General features: G+C 37.2%; 1 protein-coding gene across 1 annotated transcript; it reads right to left on the bottom strand.

The window, feature by feature from the left end:
* Positions 1-675: 675 nt before the first annotated feature.
* Positions 676-20,790, bottom strand: LOC128702324 (uncharacterized). The gene is made up of 4 exons (XM_070102136.1): positions 20,662-20,790; positions 12,767-17,049; positions 11,113-11,276; positions 676-5,619 (listed from the first exon to the last, which is right to left on the bottom strand). The coding sequence occupies exons 2-4, from the start codon at positions 16,905-16,907 to the stop codon at positions 5,596-5,598; spliced, it is 4,329 nt and encodes a 1,442-aa protein (XP_069958237.1). The 5' UTR covers positions 16,908-17,049; positions 20,662-20,790; the 3' UTR covers positions 676-5,595.
* Positions 20,791-21,103: the final 313 nt, after the last annotated feature.

Here is a 21,103-nt window from a genome sequence, read left to right as displayed (position 1 = left end):
TTTCCCACTTTGTGTTCGATTCTTTATCTTTTAACCCTACACTTCTTGCAAACATCCAAGCATTCACTTCTCTTACAACCCCATCTATAAATATATTAAACAACCACGGTGACATCACACATCCTTGTCTAAGACCTACCCCTTACTGGGAAATAATCTCCCTCTCCTACATAATCTAACCTGAGCCTCACTATCCTCATAAAAGCTCTTCACTGCTTTCAGTAACTACCTCCTATTCCATACATTTGCAACATCTGCCACACTGCCCCCCTACCCACCCTATCATACCCTTTTTTCAAATCCATAAATACCACAAAAACCTCTTTACCCTTATCTAAATACTGTTCACCTATATGTTTCACCTTAAACACTTGGTCTACACACCCCCTACCTTTCCTAAAGCCTCCTTGTTCATCTGCTCTCCTACTCTTAATTCTTTCAATAATAACTCTACCATACACTTTACCAGGTATTACAAGTTAAAGTAAAAATTCAGTTAATTTGACATAGTATATTTTTTGCATTTTGTTTGGAAGTTTACTTTCACAGTGGATGAAGTCGTATACAGCAATGCCTTTAGCTTGTTTGCATAATTTCTTTTGTGTATGGAACTGTAACTGAAATTACATAGCATGCAATTACAATAAAAATGAGGAAGCAAGTAAAAGACTAAGGTATGGTACTTACTTTTTTATTGATTATTGTAGTTTTCATTCCAAAGTGTTATTGTATAATAAATATAGTTTTGTAATACATGGATGGCTTAAAATACTCAACAAAGTTATACTTAAAAATTCATCAGTTCCCTATATTAGTGTTCATTTATATAAAAAAATGGCACGGTGGGTACATTTAGTTTTCCATCCTGCACTGTATAGTGCTACATTACTAATTTATTTTTAAAATACAAAATACTCAGGTAAACACCCATATATATAGGCTCATGACCAAATTAATTTAGTTTCAAACCCTCTGTCAGCAGTTGCCATTACTGTTAATTACATTACTCAACACCTTACACAACATTAATTTCTACCTTTGCTCTTGTATCTCTATTTGCCTTCAAACTTATTGCATATAAGTTCAGGTTACCCCACAAACAATTACTACCATCAAAAATATATAGACAGAAATATATGAAGGATGTATAAGATAAAACTTAATTTACACTTAACTCGTAAACGGTCCAAACGTATATATAAGTTTTTTCAACATTTGAAAATATGTAAAAAAAAGTAGAGCTTTTTTGTTTTTTTTTTACATTTGAAAATGTGTAAAAAAAAACTTTGATCTACTTTTTTTTTTTGTTATATTTGAAAATATGTAAAAAAAACGTAGAGCTACTTTTGTAGCACTACACATGTGAAGGTAGATCTGCTTGGACTGTTTACGGGTTAAAAAAGAAAGATATAAAAGCTGCTAATTATTGTTAAACTTATAATAAAATGTGGGTAATATGAGTTTGGGAGGCAAACAATGCATGCAAAATTAAACCACCTTATGCTATTGTCGTAAGGAAGCACTTCACCTAAGGTGAAGGTAATTCTAATCCCTTGGATCAATTCTTTCACCAGCATCAAGGTATCTCACTTGAGGGGACCACCTAGTTATAACAAATGCTTTAAGGCATCCACCCGTTCTCATTTAAAAAAAAAAAAAAAAGGTGAATGTTTTTATTGAAGATGTATGCAACGGTTGTTCACCAACTACACATCTGTTAACCACTCTTATCATGTTAAGAGCTTCAGTCCAAAATGAAGAAGCCCACTGTGTTGCACTAGGCAGAGCTTAAATATGCTCAATCATTTCTTACTTTTGTCTGTGCAACTTTTATTTACACTTTCCTAAATTATTTGTATTAATGGGCACTTGGTTCTTTGTACCCTTCATCTGCATTGTCAAACCAATGCTTTCCTGTAACCTTTATAAAATCAATGATTAATCTACTGTTGAGTGTAATGTCCTTGTGTGATATTTTGAACATTATATGCAGTACCTTCTATTATACCATGACTCCACTTTAAGAAATAGGTCAACAAATTTTAAATATACAGTTAACCCTTGAGCAGCACAGGTTGGAACTGCAAGGGTTCACAGATTTTTTTAATAAATATATTGTATTTTTTTGAGATTTGCTACTGAAAAAATGAGAAAAAGTTATGCATGTTATGAATGCATAAAATATGTGTAGATACTAATCTATTTTCCTAGGTAGTAGGTTGATAGACAGCAACCACCCGTCCTGAAAAGCAAGTGTGAAACAAACCTGCAATTGTTTTATAACCTCAATCTTTCACTCAATTCCTTAACAGTTAACAAAATTAAACAAGCTAATAAAGTATCCAACCTACATTTAATGTATATGTACATTAAATGTTTAAGAATGTTCTACTTAGGCAGTCTTCAAATTTTAAATATAACCAAGGTACACAAAGAAACCAAATAAGGCTATGGTAGATTTTGTAACATTGTTAAGTTTCTTTTTGTACCTTAGTAATATTTTAAATTTGACTTGTTTAAATAGAACATTTTTGTATTTGATACAGTACAGCTATTCAGCTTAAGTGTTTTGAACTGTATTATCACTAATGGAGTCTTATACTCTTAAAACATTTGGATAGATGAAAAAGTTTGGATACTGAAGATTTTAGCACAACTTTGGTGTTTCTATTCTGTATTTGAGCATACTTATGCATGCGTGCATGTGCGCGTCTGTATGTGGTGTCCAAATCTCAGCTCCTGGTCCCACCTCTTTGCCAGCTGCTACTGAGTTCACTCTTTCCTCACTTTGAGAGCCTTATCATACCCCTTCTTAAGGCTGTGTATAGATCCTGCTTGTACCACTTAAATGTCCAAGTTATTCCACTTCCTGGCTACTCTAAGACTAAAGAAATACTTCCTAACATATGTGACTCATTGTTTTCAACTTTCAGCTATGCCCTTGTGTTCCTGTTTCTCATCTCACGAACACTCACTCCTTATCCACTCAGTATTTTGAAATTTGTCATATCACCCCTAGTCCTTTCCTCTCTATCATCAGGTTTAGCTCCCTTAACCTCTCCTCACAGGACATACCCCTTAGCTCCAAGATTAGTCTTACTGCAAACCTCTGTACCTTCTCCAGTTTCTTTAAAAGCATGACAAGGTACAAGTTCAATAGTGGTGCTGCATACTCCAATGACTGCCTGACATATACCACATACAGTATCATGCATGACTCCTTAATTATGCTGAAAGGCTGTGTATGTGCACATGCGCACACACATTAATGTGTATGTGTGTATATGTATGTGCGTGCATGTACAGTAGGCCTGCAATATCCACAAGTCCAGTTATCCAGTTTCAGTTATCCTCGGTTTACTGTGGCCCAAATATAACCCTTAATTTTTCTTACTCAAGGCACCAAAGTGCAAAAGTATTGATGACGATGGCAGTTCTTCAAAGCCTAGGACAAGCCCTGAAAAACTGCTAATTCTCCACTTATTGTGCATAATTTATCAATTAAACTTTATCATAGGTATGTTCATAAATGAAAAATGGCTTGTATATAGGGTTTGGTACTATCCATGGTTTCAAGTATCCACGGTAGGTATTGGAATGTATCTCCTGGGAAAATGGGGTCCTACTGTATATGTATGTGTGTGTATATGTGTGTGTATATGTGTGTGCATTGTGTGTGTGTGTATATATATGTGTGTGCGTGTCTCTCCAAAGCAGCTCACCCTCAGGCTACTGACACTCAATGACCTCTTGAAAGAAATTCATGATGCCCTGTCAGTCACTGGATCTGCCACAACCTCCTGGTGATTGGTAATACCTGTCTTCATGTCCCACCCAAAAGGAAGAAGTCCCTAGAAAAAACTATTGTTAGGGCAATAAACAAATTCCTTAGAAAGGTCAACCTCATTTGCCTTCATTCTAGTGAAAAACACCCATCAGAGAACTGCAAGCAAAACTCAAGAGCACAAATTAGCAAGAAAATAGATGAAGATATTATTGGGAAATTCAGATACCACTGCTCCTAGGAATTCTACTGAAGCAAAACCTCGAAAGAACAGGCACCCACTCAAGTTCCAAACACGAACAGTGACCTTCCTGACCACTAAGGAGTATAGAACCTTAACCACCTTCAAGATAGATGTGCTATGACATTCCTACTGGACTCAGCAGGTGGCTTCACAGGTTTAGGACCACAATACATAAAACAAATTCTGACTTTAGTACTATGTTTCAGAAAGCCTATTGTCTGAGTTCACCAGATTGACAATGTCTAGCTGGGTGTCCCCAAGACCATTCAGCTCCCCCCCTCCTTGTTTTGGTGTATTGTTCTATCCCCTAAGAAAAAACAGGATGCAGCAGGCCCATTGCTGTTGGCAAGACTCTGATATCTTGTGTGCCAGACTAGTGGCTAAGTCATGTTGTGGTTGCAATGCTGAAACCAACTGCTTGAGTTTGGGATTCAACAAGGCTGCTCAAGCAGCATGGACAAACATTGCTAATTAACTCAAAAAACTTTACTTATTTATTTATGCATGTATATAAATGCATCCATGGAAACAAGTTATTTAGCTCCCCACCCCCCTCGAGAAGCTAGCTAAATTATCAATACCTTAGTGCACTACAGCACCAAGCATGGCAGCGTAGTGGACTAAAGCATCAAGAATTTAGCTAGCCTCCCGGGAGGCTGGCTAAATAACTCAGGTTCAATCTCCGACTGGTCACAGTATGTTATCTGCCCGAAATGCCTAGGCATGCTAGAGGCCTGCCTTGTAAATAATATTTTACAATATGTAAACCACACATAGTAAGCTTTGCAAGGAAATAAACATTTTCATTTTCATATACAGTATGTGCATGTGTACATACACAAATATGACAAAGTATGATATATCAAATACATATTTCTGTAATTGGAAAATTTAAGTTAATAAGAAGCAATACATTCAGGCTAAAATAAAGTTAAACTGAATTAAACTATTTCTTACAAAAGTTATATAAAAATATTTTATATATCATTTCAATGTTTATTCAAAAAATATACTGTTTTTTAACAACAAAAACACATCTATTTATCAAAATGTATAACTACCAATTGTAACAAATTTTTTTTTTTTTGAGAAATGTAATGTCCCAAATTATTAAATAATAAAATTATTTTACAGCTTATTAAAGAACAGATTCTAAACAGTCTAAAGTATATATTTTGTCACCTATAATGGTTTCTGAAGCTAATAGAATGTGAAATTTTTTATTAAAAAATATCAGATGCTGTGATATACAATATTTTCTTTGCACCCAAATTAACTCAAGTAAAATTATTTAGGAAAATTAAAAGTTATACAGGAATCAAATTCATGATCAGTGCATAAGTCAACAAAATAAAGCATTATTTTGTATTAATAATTTATTTGAACTATATGGGTTTTAATGAGAGTTTCATACAGTAAGTATACTACTGTAGGTGCAAATTTAAAAAAAATTAGTACAGTCCTTAATTATACCTCAAGAGGTACTACAGAACAAACAAATGTAATAGGCAATGGGTTTAGCATCACTTCTTGATACAACCACCTCAAACAGCTCTATGACCAAGTGCTAGGAAACTTCAAGCTGGTGCACCTGCAAAAGATAAATAGAATCAATTACAATATGCCCTAACTGACAAACAAGCTACATACATTCTCTGTGTATTAATTTTCAAGCAAGCTGTCATGTGGACAACAGTAATACAAAGGGTGGTTGTGTTCCACAAGTTTCTGCAGTACTGCATATCAGTGGTTGTAACACTAAATTTTCTCCTAAGTGCCCTATTTGTAGGTACAGGTGTTTGTAACATGTGGTGTTTTTAAGTTAAGGCCATTCTGAATTTTACTGAATGTACTGTACCTTTTTGAATACATTATTTTTTTATTAACACATCGGCTATTTCCCACCAAAGGAGGGTGACACCCCCCCCCCCAAAAGAAGAAACACTTTCATCATCATTCATTCCATCACCTTGCAGGCACACCTATACTAGTTAAAAAAATGAAACATACATACCATATATAATATATATGTGATAGACTAATCCATTCACTGTACAAAAAAAAAAAAAAGACCATCTTCACAATCATTCTGTACAGTATTACCATGGAGCTTTACATTTTTCAATGCAACTGGGCCAGTAACGATAAAATGGGAAAGCAGATTGTACAATAATGCACATAGGTAAAGGTGTGCAGGTAATGAACAAAAAGGCACAATACAGTGACTGGAGCAATGTATGTACAAATAACCTGCACATAGGAGAGAGAAATGTATGATGACATTTCGGTCCAACTTGGACCATTTACAAGTCACACTGTGTGACTAATCAATGGTCCAAGTCAAATCAAAATGTTGTCATAAGTTTCTCTCTCCTATGTGTGGGTGAATAAGCCACACTTACAACTCCCGGCATTTTTAGTGCCGCAATGTTTGGCCTGCCCAACAGGCTTTTTCAGTCAGATACAGGTGACTGCAGTACTGGAAGCAGTAGTAGTACTGACGTAAGGGCATAAAGGTGCGAAGGTAAAGGTATACATCAGTCCATCACTTTCAATGGTAGGTGGTCAGTCCCTCAAGCCTAAAGCATAGGCTTGTGGCCTATGCTTTAGAGCTGAGATAAAGTAGTTCAAGTTGGTATCACAAGCGAGCATCGCCCATGAATAGAATAATACAGTGAAACCTCAAAAAATCGAACTTAATCCGTTCCAGGAGCTAGTTCTAAATTCGAAAAGTCTGAAATTCGAAGCAATATTACCCATAAGAAATAATGGAAATACAATTAATCCGTTCCAGAAATCCAAAAATATTCACACAAAAAATACATTTTGTAGAGATTAATTACAGTTTTACATACAACAAATACTATAGTTTTTAATTATGTATAGTAATACATATAAAATAACATTTTTACTTACCTTTATTGAAGATTGGTGATGGCATCTGGAAGACAGGGAGGAGGAGAGAGGGAGTTGGGGTTAGTGTTTGGAAGGAGAATCCCCCTCCATGAGGACTTCAGGTAAAGCCCTCTCTGGGGTTACTTCCCTTCTGTGTCTTTTAATGCCACTAGGACCAGCTTGAGTCACTGGACCCCTGTCTCACAAAGTAACTGTCCACAGTCCTCTGTTTCTGGTGCCTCTTTAACATTTCCCTAAAATGGGACATGGTTCTGTCACTGAACTTGTTGCTAAGATGGCTTGTTTCAACTTGCTCAGGGTGGTACTTCTGCACAAACATTTGGGCATCATTCCACTTGGCACAAATCTCCTTAATCTTTGAAGAAGGCACCTCATCCACTCCCTATATTAACACCTTTCGCAACATCAGCTTCCTTGATTTGTTCTTTCTTTGCCAGGATAGAACCGATGGTCGACTTGTTTTTCCCATACATCCTGGCAAGCTCAACAAGTCTCACACCACTCTCATATTTCTGTATTATTTCCTTCCTCACATCTATGGTGTTTCTCACTTTCTTTACCACAGGGGTACCACTAGCAAGTTTCTTTGGGCCCATGGAAGCTTATTTCACAGCCCCACAAGCACTAAACACAACGAAATAATCTTAAAATGCGTGAATGAGAGCGCAGGTTAGTGTTCACTCAAGCATAAAGAAAGCTAGACTCCCCGCCTGCGTGGGGACGCGGACAGAGCGAGCGGCAGACAGGTCCCGTACCCGGCGGTCCGAAAATAGGGGCGCGTTCAATAATAGGGACACAGTTTGTCTGAAAAAATGGTCCTATTTTCGAAACGTTCAATTTTTGAGGTTCCACTGTATATACATATGTCTGACACAGCAATACCATACCTTAGTACAAGAGAAGTCTTCCAAAGCTCCTTTGTTAAAAAAGTGTTTAGCACGACCTACTTCCACTTGTCGGTGATGCTCACTGGTGGAGTCAAGTCCAGCTGCTTCATCTCGCTTCTGCTCCAGTATAAAAGGTCTGGCTGCATGCCTATGCTTCAGGCTTGAGGGACTGACCACCTCTCTGCGAGAGTGACGGACTGATCACACCAATACTACTACTACTACTATTACTACTAGTTTCCAGCACTTCATTCATCTGTATACAACTGAAGCCTGTTTTACAGGCAAAATGTTTCAGCAATAAAGATTCAAAAGTGTTGTATATGTGGCTTATTTGTTAACTTGTCCACCGGACTCGTGGCTTATTTGTTAACTTGTCCACCGGACTCGTGGTTTAAGTGGTAGCACCCTCAGCTCACAACTGAAGGACAGGGGTTCAATCCTTTACCTTTGATATACCTCTGAAGTTTTGAAAGCATGGACCTGCTTCACATGGGTCAGTAGGCCTGTTGCAGTGTTCCTTCTTTCTTATGTCCTTATGTACTCTCAGCCCGGCCATGGGCCAGGCTCGTCTGGTGCTTGCCTTGTTGATCTGGCACCTGGTGAAGATACTTGGCCAGTTTCCTCTTGAAGGCTTCTACACTTGTTCCAGCCATGTTTCTGATATCTTCTGGCAAGATGTTGAATAGTCTGGGACCCCAGATGTTGATAGTGTTCCCTTAATGTCCCGCCACACCCCTGCTGCTCACTGGGTTTATTTTACCCTCCCTCCCATATCTCTCACTCCAGTATGTTGTTATGGCGGTGTGCAGATTTGGAATGTGAAATGTTAAGCATGTATCCTTACACCTGTTACATTTGTTCACCTAGTGGCAAGTCGGTACCTGGATGTTAGCCAAGTGTTATGGGTTGCAGTCTGGGAGGGGTGTTAATACTATACCTTACTAGGAATAGCCTTTAACCCTTTCAGGGTCCGTCCCGTAGATCTACGGCTTTACGTTCAGGGTCCAAACCTTAAATCTACGTCATGAGCTCAGCTCACACTGATAAACTGAGTGGTACATTTGGGCCTAGATATGAGAGAATACATCTATGTGGTATGTGTGCACCACATAAAACAAAACCTGCAGCACACTGTGTATAATGAGAGAAAAAAACCGAGACCATTATTTTCAATTAAAACAGCGACTTTGCAGTGTTTTCTCGTATGTTTTTTATAGTTGTATTTGCGATTTCTTGGTCTCATTTGATAGAATGGAAGACATATTACAGAAACAGGGATGATTTTGATTGGTTTTAGCACTGGAAATGGCTTGAAACTGAGCTCAAAAGAGCAGAAATGTTAAATTTTTGCTGATGTTCAAGAGTAAACAAACGACCTCACACGTCTAATACACGCCAGCTCGTGGGTCTAATATACATTCACAAATGTGGTGATAATATTTATACAATTATTACAATATTGCATAACAGTAAATCTTCTATTTTTTGGTGTGAATAAAAATTCATTATGTGAATAAAAAATCAAAATGGAATCTATTTGTAAAGCCTCAAAACATAACTAATGAACAGAGGAAATGTTAGTTTAGTGCCAGGAATACCTACATTGTTTATTCTGGACCCTAATTTGAAATTGGAATATTTTGAACTTTGTGTTAATAACCCTTTCAGGGTCCAAGGCCAAAATCTGAATTGGTGCCCCAGTGTCCAAGAATTTTCAAGAATTTTTTTTTTAATTTTTTCTTATGAAATGGTAGAGAATCTTTTTGTGAATGTAATAAAACAAAAAGTACGAAATTTGATGGAAAATTGACGAAATTATGCTCTCGTGAATTTTGATGTGTCAGCGATATTTACGAATCGGCGATTTTGCTGACTGACTCCCATTTTAGGTCAATTACATTATTCCAGTCGACCAAATTCTTAGCTATTTCACTAGTATTACTTCTGTTCTATCGATTGAGCACAAGAAATCGCCAAGTCAACTGTTTCAATTACAAAATAAAGTGACCGGAAATTGGTGATTTGGCCAATTTAACACAAAGTTCAAAATATTCCAATTTCAAAATAGGGTCCAGAATAAACAATGTAGGTATTCCTGGCACTAAACTACCATTTCCTCTGTTCATTAGTTATGTTTTGAAGCTTTACAAATAAATTCCATTTTGATTTTTTATTCACATAATGAATTTTTATTCACACCAAAAAATAGAAGATTTACTGTTATGTAATATTGTAATAATTGTATAAATATCATCACCACATTTGTGAATGTATATTAGACCCACCAGCTGGTGTGTATTAGACGTGTGAGGTCGTTTGTTTACTCTTGAACATCGGCAAAAATTTAACATTTCCGCCACTTTGAGCTCAGTTTCAAGCCATTTCCAGTGCTAAAACCAATCAAAATTATCTCTATTTCTGTAATATTTCTTCCATTCTATCAAATGAGACCAAGAAATCACAAATACAACTATAAAAAACATACGAAAAAACACTGCAAAGTCGCTGTTTTAATCGAAAATCACAGTCTCAGTTTTTTTTCTCTCATTATACACAGTGTGCTGCAGGATTTGTTTTATGTGGTGCACACATACCACATAGTTGTATTCTCTCATATCTAGGCCCAAATTTACCACTCACAGTTTATCAGAGTGAGCTGAGCTCATGACGTAGATCTACGGTTTGGACCCTGAACGTAAAGCCGTAGATCTACGGGACGGACCCTGAAAGGGTTAAATTGGCCAAATTACCAACTTCCGATCACTTTATTTTGTAGTTGAAACAGTTGACTTGGCGATTTCTTGTGCTCAATTGATAGAATAGAAGTAATACTAGTGAAATAGCTAACAATTTGGTCGACTGGAATAATGTAATTGGCCTAAAATGGGAGTCAAAGTCGGCAAAATCGCCGATTCGTAAATATCGCTGACACATCAAAATTCGCGAGAGCATAATTTTGTCAATTTTCCATCAAATTTCGTACTTTTTGTTTTATTACCTTCAGAAAAAGATTCTTTACCATTTCATAAGAAAAAATAACATTTTTTTTTTTTAAATTCTTGGACACTGGGGCACCACTTCAGATTTTGGCCTTGGACCCTGAAGGGGTTAAAACACTAAGCTGAAGTAGAATAACACCTCTTAGCACATAAAAAAATTCTCCTGTATAAATAAAAAAAAAAATCCCACACGCAAGAAGTATTAAATAAAAATGATTAGTTGGTCAAAAATTAAAAATCAAACCCTAACAGCCAAGAAACATCATTCAAATGACTTACCAATAGATCACGAGCCCCATCAGGAACAAGATTTCTTTTGCACCACTCATATATGTGCGCAGCAGCCTTTTGGACATCACCAATCTTCTGGGCACCAACCCACACTCCCTGCACTTTGTTTGTCCCTTGGGAGATCTCGCTTGTAGTATACACCACTGAGTCACCTAAAAATTTAAACATTCATAATAAAAAAATATCGGCAAATACAGTGGACCCCCGCATAACGATTACCTCCGAATGCGACCAATTATGTAAGTGTATTTATGCAAGTTCGTTTGTATGTGTATGTTTGGGGGTCTGAAATGGACTAATCTACTTCACAATATTTCTTATGGGAACAAATTCGGTCAGTACTGGCACCTGAACATACTACTGGAGTGAAAAAATATCGTTAACCGGGGGTCCACTGTAATGAGTTTCATTCCAAATTTATGTCTTCAATAGGCGATTCTCTCTTGTCAATAAATTACCTTCATAAATATACACTGTATTAGGACTGCTTTATATCACATTTTTTTACTTTAAACTAATCTAAATGCAAATAAATTTGAAAAAAAAAAAAAAAAAAAAAAAAAAAAAAATATCCCAAAATTTTAACTCTAAATTAAATAATGCTTGTTGATGAATTACAATTAAAATGAAATAAAGAATAAAACAGAGGAAGAGGGAGTGCACCTGTGTGCATGCGTGTGTGTGTGTGTACATACTCGCCTAATTGTGGTTGCAGGGGTCGAGACTCACCTCCTGGCCCCGCCTCTTCACTGATCGCTACTAGATCCTCTCCCTCTCTGCTTCCTGAGCTTTGTCATACCTCTTCTTAAAACTATGTATGGTTCCTGCCTCCACTACTTCACTTGCTAGGCTATTCCACTTCCTGACGACTCTATGACTGAAGAAATACTTCCTAACGTCCGTGACTCGTCTGAGTCTTCAGCTTCCAGTTGTGACCCCTTGTTTCTGTGTCCCCTCTCTGGAACATACTATATCTGTCCACCTTGTCTATTCCCCGCAGTATCTTGTATGTCATTATCATGTCTCCCCTGACCCTTCTGTCATCCAGTGTAGTCCTGTGTGTGTGTGTGTGTGTGTGTGTGTGTGTGTGTGTGTGTGTGTGTGTGTGTGTGTGTGTGTGTGTGTGTGTGTGTGTGTGTGTGTGTTTGTGTGTGTGTGTGTGTGTGTGTGTGTGTGTGTGTGTGTGTGTGTGTGTGTGTGTGTGTGTGTGTGTGTGTGTGTGTGTGTGTGTGTGTGTGTCTGTGTTTGTGTGTGTGTGTGTGTGTGTGTGTGTGTGTGTGTGTGTGTGTGTGTGTGTGTGTGTGTGTGTGTGTGTGTGTGTGTGTGTGTGTGTGTGTGTGTGTGTGTGTGTGTGTGTGTGTGTGTGTGTGTGTGTGTCACAGTATATATTTATATATACAGTATGGGATAGAGAAGAGTGAGGGGAAAGAGGGGAGGAGGTAGAAAAAGGAAAAGTGTAGGGAAAATAAGGAGAATCAGGGGCTCGGAATGGGTGGTTGTAGATGAGGTAGACTAGAAAAGAGTATGGAAGACTTAATTGGCTATGTCCAAATTACCTTGAATGTTTATATAAAGAATCTACTACATAATTTATGAAAAGCTGTTATATCAGCATTAAATACAGAGGACCTGCAACACCCACCTTGAACAAGAACGTGCCATAATTCGACGCACCGGAGGCTGACACCATACAGATAACAATGGTCACGGGAGAAATAATGCTGACTTCCATCTGTGCCTTGCAGACGGCCAACGTTCGAGTGGAGTTCAATAATAGTACCTCTCAAATGATTTTCTTTCATTTCCTCTTCCCAAATCCTATTGCCATTTTGCTTGTAAGGTAATTCAATGGAATCATTGGTTTTGTTATCCACCAAGCTTTGAGCTACATGGGACTCGTATGGGTTTTGGTTTCCTGACTGACCATTTATGTTCAAAGCCTGAAGTTTTCTGTCTTTGGACACAGCTCCTGGATGTGAAGAATTCATGTCATTTTTCAACAAGCATGACTTGTCAATATGGGTTACATGAACACTACTTAAATCAATTTTGGCCCATTCCTGTGTTCCTGGTGGAGGGATGTGCGATGGTTTACTACCTATCCACCCACAAGTTGCAGCCAAACTAATGGTATATTCACAGACATTATGGTGAGGCACTGGTATGACATAGAAATTACATGGCCGAGACTCAAGAGCTGAAATTTTTTTTTTTTTTGTGACAGGTTTCAAATCAACAAACATATTTTGACGAGAGAATTCAATATAAACTTCTCCCCCAAGCTGGATGCTATGCCACTGCGCAATTCCACCACCTTTACATCCTTGAATAATCCGCCCATTTATGTGTTTACCACAGTATTTATGGCCACTCTCTTTGTCATTTTCTACTTTGTCTTGCATTTCCTCACTTCCAGACTCTTCTTCTAAAATCTGCATGACTGTGAATTCAAAATATTCTGGAAGCATTTCTTTTTTCACCTTTTCAACCTGGCCAGCTTGCAGGACATATTTCAATTCTAGATTAGAAGGATTAAAAAGTGAGTATGGTCCTGGTATTATCTTATGAGGTTTCTTGCCCATCCATACTACACTAGCAATACAACTGACTGAGTACCCACACACACTCCTCTGACTTTCATGGGGTGTCCCAATATACAAAGTACACTGCAACAAACGGTCTACTGAGCATAAAGATCTACAGGGGTCAAATGCTTGACCATCAATCCAAAACATAGTGCGGTGAAACAGAATGTATTTGTGCTCCTCAGCTTCTTCATAGGTACATTCAATAATGCCAAATTTATTTTTTGTGAAGACTATCCAGCCACACATGATTTTGCCCAATGAAAGTGCATCTGTTCCTTCAACTGTCACATTTCCCTTTATTATTGCTCTCTGAATATCAATAGGCAAAATGTCAAATGCTAAATCTTTAGGTTTACTTGATGTCAATTGCAAAATTTCTTTCCTTATCTTATGCTGGTCTGTATACTGCCAAACTGCCAAGGCACAATATTTAACTGTTTCACCAAGAAATTCTTTTGGTGCTATAGAATATGCAAGCACTGACCACATGGATGTTGTAATAGTATTAGAGCTCTGTAGATCACTACCACGGTGCAATCTGACTCCATCAACAAAAAGTGACTTGTTCCAAAATGCTACTTTCGCACATCCATGAGGAGTTTTGCATGTAATCAACCCAACAGACTCTGAGAGGCTAGTTACACTTCCCTGGAAGTAAGCGAACACAACCTTAGGAAAGTGTGTCTCTTCAGCATTGATAGATTCCTTGAGTGATATCAGTACTGGCTTTTCTGTTTCCAATTTCTTCAAGTCAGCTGGCTCTTGTCCGATCCAAACACACACAGCCTCACAGACAACTTGACAATTAAATACTATTCTTGGTTCCTTCAGAGGCACCACCCATGCTTTTACAGACACCTCTGTGTCTGCAAAAAATTCTGCAAGAGATTTAAATTGTTTATCAAACTTCTCACCATCAATATAAAAGTTTTTGCTATGAAAAGCTACAATGCTGTTACAGCAAATCATGAGCCCCTGATGACAATTTGTCACTAATACAGATCCTGCTATAACACCTTCAACAGTATGAAGTTCAATTGCTGAATTTTCCTCTTTCTCATTTATAGTGCTCGACTGTTTATCTGTTTCAGACTCCACATGAGAATCTTTCTTTGCTGCAGGAACTTCACTATCTCCATCTTTAGCCTTTACACTCTGGCTTTCTGATACATGTTTCTCATTAGCTTTATGAGACTCAATCTTGCCTGTTGGATTTTTATCACCATTTATAACAGATGAACTTTTTAATGGCGATTCCAAAAACACTGGTTTTTTCCCTATCCATACCATATTTGCCTTCATTGTTATCAGGAACCTATCATAATACTTGGGTGGTACCTGTTTGGCATACACATTACACTGGCGATATGTATCAATTACATTTAGAGATATGTGCTCAGGTAATAATTCTCCATCCACAAAGAGAACCGACTTATCAAAAATTAGGTAAGTAGCCTCCGCCTGATTACTTCCGCTTTGTATTATGCCATAGTATTCAGTTATCATTGTAATCCATCCAGACATATGGTAACCTAAATCTTCCTTCTCAAGTGCATAACTCCCAAAGTTATAGCTATCACTCATTTCAGCTTTGGAATCACTGGCTTCTGCCATTATTCTAAAAAGGTTCATAGTTATATAGTTTTGATACTGATACTGCCAAAGAGCAATTGCATAGTACTGAAGAGAGCCATGGTTATTGTCTGAAGAAACAGGGTATGCCAATACAGACCAAGAAAAAGATTCCAGTAATTGTTGCTTATCAAGAAGGCGACAGCTAGAGTGAAACTTGTATCCATACATATACAAAGTTCTCCTTTTGAAGGAAATTTTAACTGTTTGTGTAGGAGATATGTTGCTCTTTAAAACACCTGAAGCAAATGATAAACTTGTAATATTTCCTATGAAATGAGTAAATACTTTTATGTGAGAGGTGGCAGTTTCAACTAAATTTTCAGCTAATTTTCCATCATATTCTTTCTTGAGGTTTTCCAAGTTTTTTGGTGTATCTCCATACCAAACACAAACAGCAAACCAAACAACATTAATATGAAATATGACTTTTGGCTTTGCAAGAGGCACTACCCAAGCAGTTAAAGGAATTTTTCTAGCTTTAAAGAAATCAGATAGAGACATATGGCTTCTGAATTTTTCCCCATTAATATAAAAGGTTTTTTTGGTAAAGGCAATTATGTCTACAAAGCTCGTCATAAGTCCCTGTTGATGGTCAGCCAATAACAATGATCCTTTCATTATGCCCGCTTCTTGCTCAACTGGTATCAATGTAGAGTTTAAAGTAATTTCAGAGCTGCTGGCTTCATATCTGCCTTTTGCCACTGAAGGCAACTTCCCTCTCTCATTCATATTTTCTGTCTTTTCAATATCACAGAATCCTGGCAACTGCCTAACCTTTACCCATGGAACAACTCCTATATTATCCCACTGGTTCATGTGTATCAAATAGAACCTTCCCACTTGTCTTCTCACAGTTTCTGGTAATTCTCCCTGCCAGGCATATTTTGCCAGCCATGTGTCTGAGGTATAATGTTGTTTTGGCCAGGTAGGTAAATGAGGCTCTGGCCCTATAATTTTGGTGCTGCCACCTGCAAGTACTTTCAGTTTTGTAACATATGCATGGATAATGGGGACTAATTTATTAAATCCCTGTGCTATATCTCTTTTGTTAGCTCTTTCCCCATAAATATAAAAATCTTCTAAATTTACCATTACATTATTCCTTGTGTCTCCAAAAAGGATTTTATCCTCAAAACATCTAATCACCTTTCCTGTATAATAGCTAACAGGCATGTAAACAATATCATTCTGACACACACTCTCAATGAAGTCAGGCATAAATCCCACCCATGCATAAGCAGCTTGCCACATGACCTTCCCTGCAAGTTTGTATGGCCAAGAGTGTGGAACCTCATTTGGATACTGGCTTACATAAGAGTAAAATTCTGGTGCTTCGTCCCACTCACTAGCTGCTACCCTTCTTCCGAGGTAAGCAAGATCCTCCATAGTTGCTTGCCTTCCATGGAGGTACAAATTTTGCATGTTAACTATGGCAACATTCCTTTGGTCAGAGAAGAAAACCTTGTCTTCCCAAAATGCTCTCACTCTTCCTACATAATAATGCAAGTTTTTCTTTCGAGTGGAGAACATTAAGGGAGGGTATTGTAGAGCCGGTTCCATTTTCCTCACTGATAGACCAGTACAGGTCTCCTTTTATTCTTTCTTACTGCTATAATATATAATAGCTAATAATAATCATCTTTACTGATTTTTTCAGTAGTGCTTACACTGTGTGAGGTTCATTTTAATTCAACACCAAGCCCTGAAAATAAAACAAAAAATCTTATGTGGAAAAAATTATGACTAACACATTAAGTATGAATTAATCCTTTCAGGGTCCTTGCCGTAGATCTACGGCTTTACGTTCAGGGTCCAAACCGTAGATCTACGCCATGAGCTCAGCTCACTCTGAGAAGCTGTGAGCAGTAAATTTGGGCCTAGATGAGAGAATACATCTATGTGGTATGTGTGCACCACATAAAACAACTCCTGCAGCACAAAGTGCATAATGAGAGAAAAAAAACGAGACCATAATTTTCGATTAAAACCGACTTTGCAGTGTTTTTTCGTATGTTTTTGTATAGTTTTATTTGCAATTTCTTGGTCTCATTTGATAGAATGGAAGATATACAACAGAAATAGAGATGATTTCGATTGGTTTAAGTACTGGAAATGGCTTGAAACTGAGCTCAAAGTAGCAGAAATGTTAAATTTTTGCCGATGTTCAAGAGCAAACAAATGACCTCACAAGTCTAATACATGACAGCTGGTGGGTCTAATATACATTCACAAATGTGGTAATATTATTTATACAGTTATTACAGTATTGCATAACAGTAAATCTTCTATTTTTTGGTTTGAATAAAAATTCATTATGTGAATAAAAAATCAAAATGGAATTCATTTGTAAAGCCTGAAAACATAACTAATGAAGAGAGGAAATGTTAGTCTAGTGCTAGGAATGCCTGCATTGTCTAATCTGGACCCTATTTTGATTATTATTATAATCAAAAAGAAGCGCTAAGCCAAACCCTATTTTGAAATTGAAATATTTTGAAGTTTGCATTAAATTGGTCAAATTACCAATTTCCAGGCACTTTATTTTGTTGTTGAAACAGTTGACTTGGCGATTTCTTGTGCTCAATCACTAGAATAGAAGTAATACTAGTGAAATAGCTAAGAATTTGGTTGACTGGAATACTGTAATTGCCCTAAAATGGGAGTCAAAGTCGGCAAAATCGCCGATGCGTAAATATCGCCGACACATCAAAATTCACAAGAGCATAATTTCATCAATTTCCCATCAAATTTCGTACTTTTTGTTTTATTACCTTCAGAAAAAGATTCTCTACCATTTCATAAGAAAAAATAAAATTATTTTTTGAAAATTCTTGGACCCTGGTGTGCACTTTGAAATTTGGCCTCTGGACCCTGAAAGGGTTAAGAAATGATATAAAGTAATTGCAATCAGCAAGTCCTTGACTTACAAACATGCTGATGAACTTCTGTATTGTGTATATCATTGAATCATTATTGTGCATATTATTATATAATAAGAGTTTATATTATTATTTTACACAATACACAAGGTCCCCGTGTTCGTAAGTTGAAAATTTCCTGTATTATGAATATTATACACAATTCAGGAGGTCTCCAATGTTTGTAAGTTGAGGATGTAATGTATACAAAATACATTCTACAAAGCAATGTAATATGCCATAATACATTATACATACATAAGAATAAAAAATATTAAATGTTACACAATCTGTACATTGCCAAATCCACACTTCTGTTGTCTAAACAGTAGACTGCACAATAACATCTGAGATGCAACAGTATATGCCTTATTAAAATTTTAGTTTTCTTTTTTTAACATGTCAGCTGTTTCCCCACTGATGCAGGGTGACCCAAAAAGAAAAAAAACTTTCATCATCATTCAACACTTTCACCATCATTCATACATAATCATTGTCTTTGCAGTGGCACTCAGATACGACATTTTAGATGTCCCTTCAAACAGCCAATACCCCAAGCCCCTCCTTTAAAGTGCAGGCATTGTACTTCCCACCTCCAGGACTCTAGTCCGGCTAACCAATAATTTCACATTTCATAAAATAAAATACAGTATTTCCTTCATATGATTAAAAAAAAAAAATTTGACTAGCACCCCATATGTAAACAGATGCTAAACCATGATAACCAATGTGTTGTGTTTAAAATTTCCAATTTCCTTATTTCTGGTTAAATATGTTTTTATAGGTTTATGTAACCTAGCTTATAAACTGCTACCCAGCTAACATGTAAATAGCCATTTAACAAACTGTTCATTACCCTGCTGTCAGACAAACACTTTCAAGAAAAATACACCATTAAACAATAATGCTCGTTTAAAAACTGCTTGACCATAAGGCATAATTATTATTATTATAATATTCAGGGGAAATGCAAAGCCCTTAGGGGTTGTCCAACACCTAGGAATGGAAGTAAGGCTTAATCTAAGGAAGGGTAGCAAATTCAATTCCCTGTGGCCTGGTGGCTAAAGCTCTCGCTTCACATAGCAAGGGTCCGGGTTCGATTTCCGGTGATGGTAGAAACACTGGGTGCGTTTCTTTATACTGGCTTTGTTCTCCATCAGTAAAATGGGTACCAGAGTGTTAGTCGACTGGTGTGTCGCATCCTGGGACAAAATTTGCCCGAAATGCTCTGCATAACAAGCGGCTTTCTATATAGTATGTCACTGATGTCACCTAGGACTGTATATGTACCTTGTACATGTACTTGTAGAATAAAGATATTAAATATACGAGTGGGAGGTGCTGGGTTTGATTGGTGTCATGGGGTATGGGATTTATTTCTTGTGTAGCTTTAGGTAGAGGTCGTTTTGATAAGGACCTGTCTCATATGGGCCAGTAGGCCTTCTGCAGTGTTCCTACATTCTTATGTTCTTAAATTATGATTATTATTATTATAATCAAGGGGGAAGCGCTAAACCCGGAGGATTATACAGCGCCTGGGGGGGGGATGTGGAAGGCATTCAGGCTTAATTCAGGGAACTGGAGCACAGATCCAATTCCCTAAATCAAGAGCCCCTCACCAACATCAAGGAACCTTCCTTGAGGGGATTAAATTATGAGCCCCCTCACCAGCATCGAGGAATCTCGAGAGGATTATTATTACATTAATGGGGAGCACTAAATCCTTACTGGATCATAAAGCACCCAAGAAATGGAAGAATTCAAGCTTAATTCAAGGACTTGGAGCACAGATACAGTCAAATTTGCTAAGAATAAATTTCACTTGGTCTCCCCCCCTACATATGGTTTTACATCTCCAAACAATTGTTTTAGTCATACACATGTGGTAAATTATGTAAGTATAGCCTAGAAAAACCAAGAGATCAAAAAGTGAATTACCAATGGTTTTTATTAACATTACTTAACAATGACTTAAATAAGTTTATTCAGGTACAGGTACACAGCAATACAGTTGCATAAATTACCATACATAGCAGCACATGTGTAGATTACCTAGGATAACCCAAAAAAGTCAAGTGACATTTCCATTGGGGTCCTTGACAGCCATTTCACCCGTCATTCCTAGACACCTGTCCACTCGACTTACATTAACAATCGTTAACTCTGGCGTACCCTGACTACCCAAATTACTAACTAATCTACGTATGACTAAATGACATACATTACAAAATTCCTGTTATTGTTATTATCAGGTCAGCTCGCCATGTGGACAAATTCAAATTTTCCTTTCTGGTATTCCACCCTCCCTCTCTAAGACGCATTAACATTTACCTCGATTGCTGTCAAAACGAAGAAAACACTTGCATATAGATATAATATTGACAAAACATAAGTACCTGGCTGGCAGAATTGTACAAAAATGGCAGGGAAAGTCCATGCATATATCTTCACCAGCAGTAGCAGGAAGACTGGGCGCTTGTCTCCTCTCTCCCAGCCTCATGCTTTGTCATTAAGTAACTTACATTTGAATTCTAAATCATATTATTTTCCGGGAACATATCTTTCTGTTTTGAAGATATTTTTATACTATTTATTCCTTACAGGATAAAGCTCATAGTTACAAGGATTCCAATTAAAATAAGTCAATTAGATGTATTTCTTTTCTGCAATGTACAAAATGCAGTTTATATTAAATTATTAAGTACAAAGGAACGCCCCAGCATGCAGTGCATTTTGGGCAGCATCTAGGTAATTTACACTATGTGTGATAATTGTGCTTATGTGTAACTTTGTTTAAATAAACTTAATGGAAATAAGTCACTGGGTTATCCCAGGTTC

This window comes from Cherax quadricarinatus, chromosome 80 (genome assembly GCF_038502225.1).
Source record: "Cherax quadricarinatus isolate ZL_2023a chromosome 80, ASM3850222v1, whole genome shotgun sequence".
NCBI classification, from domain to species: Eukaryota; Metazoa; Arthropoda; class Malacostraca; order Decapoda; family Parastacidae; genus Cherax; species Cherax quadricarinatus.
This window is presented reverse-complemented; position numbering and strand designations above follow the sequence as displayed.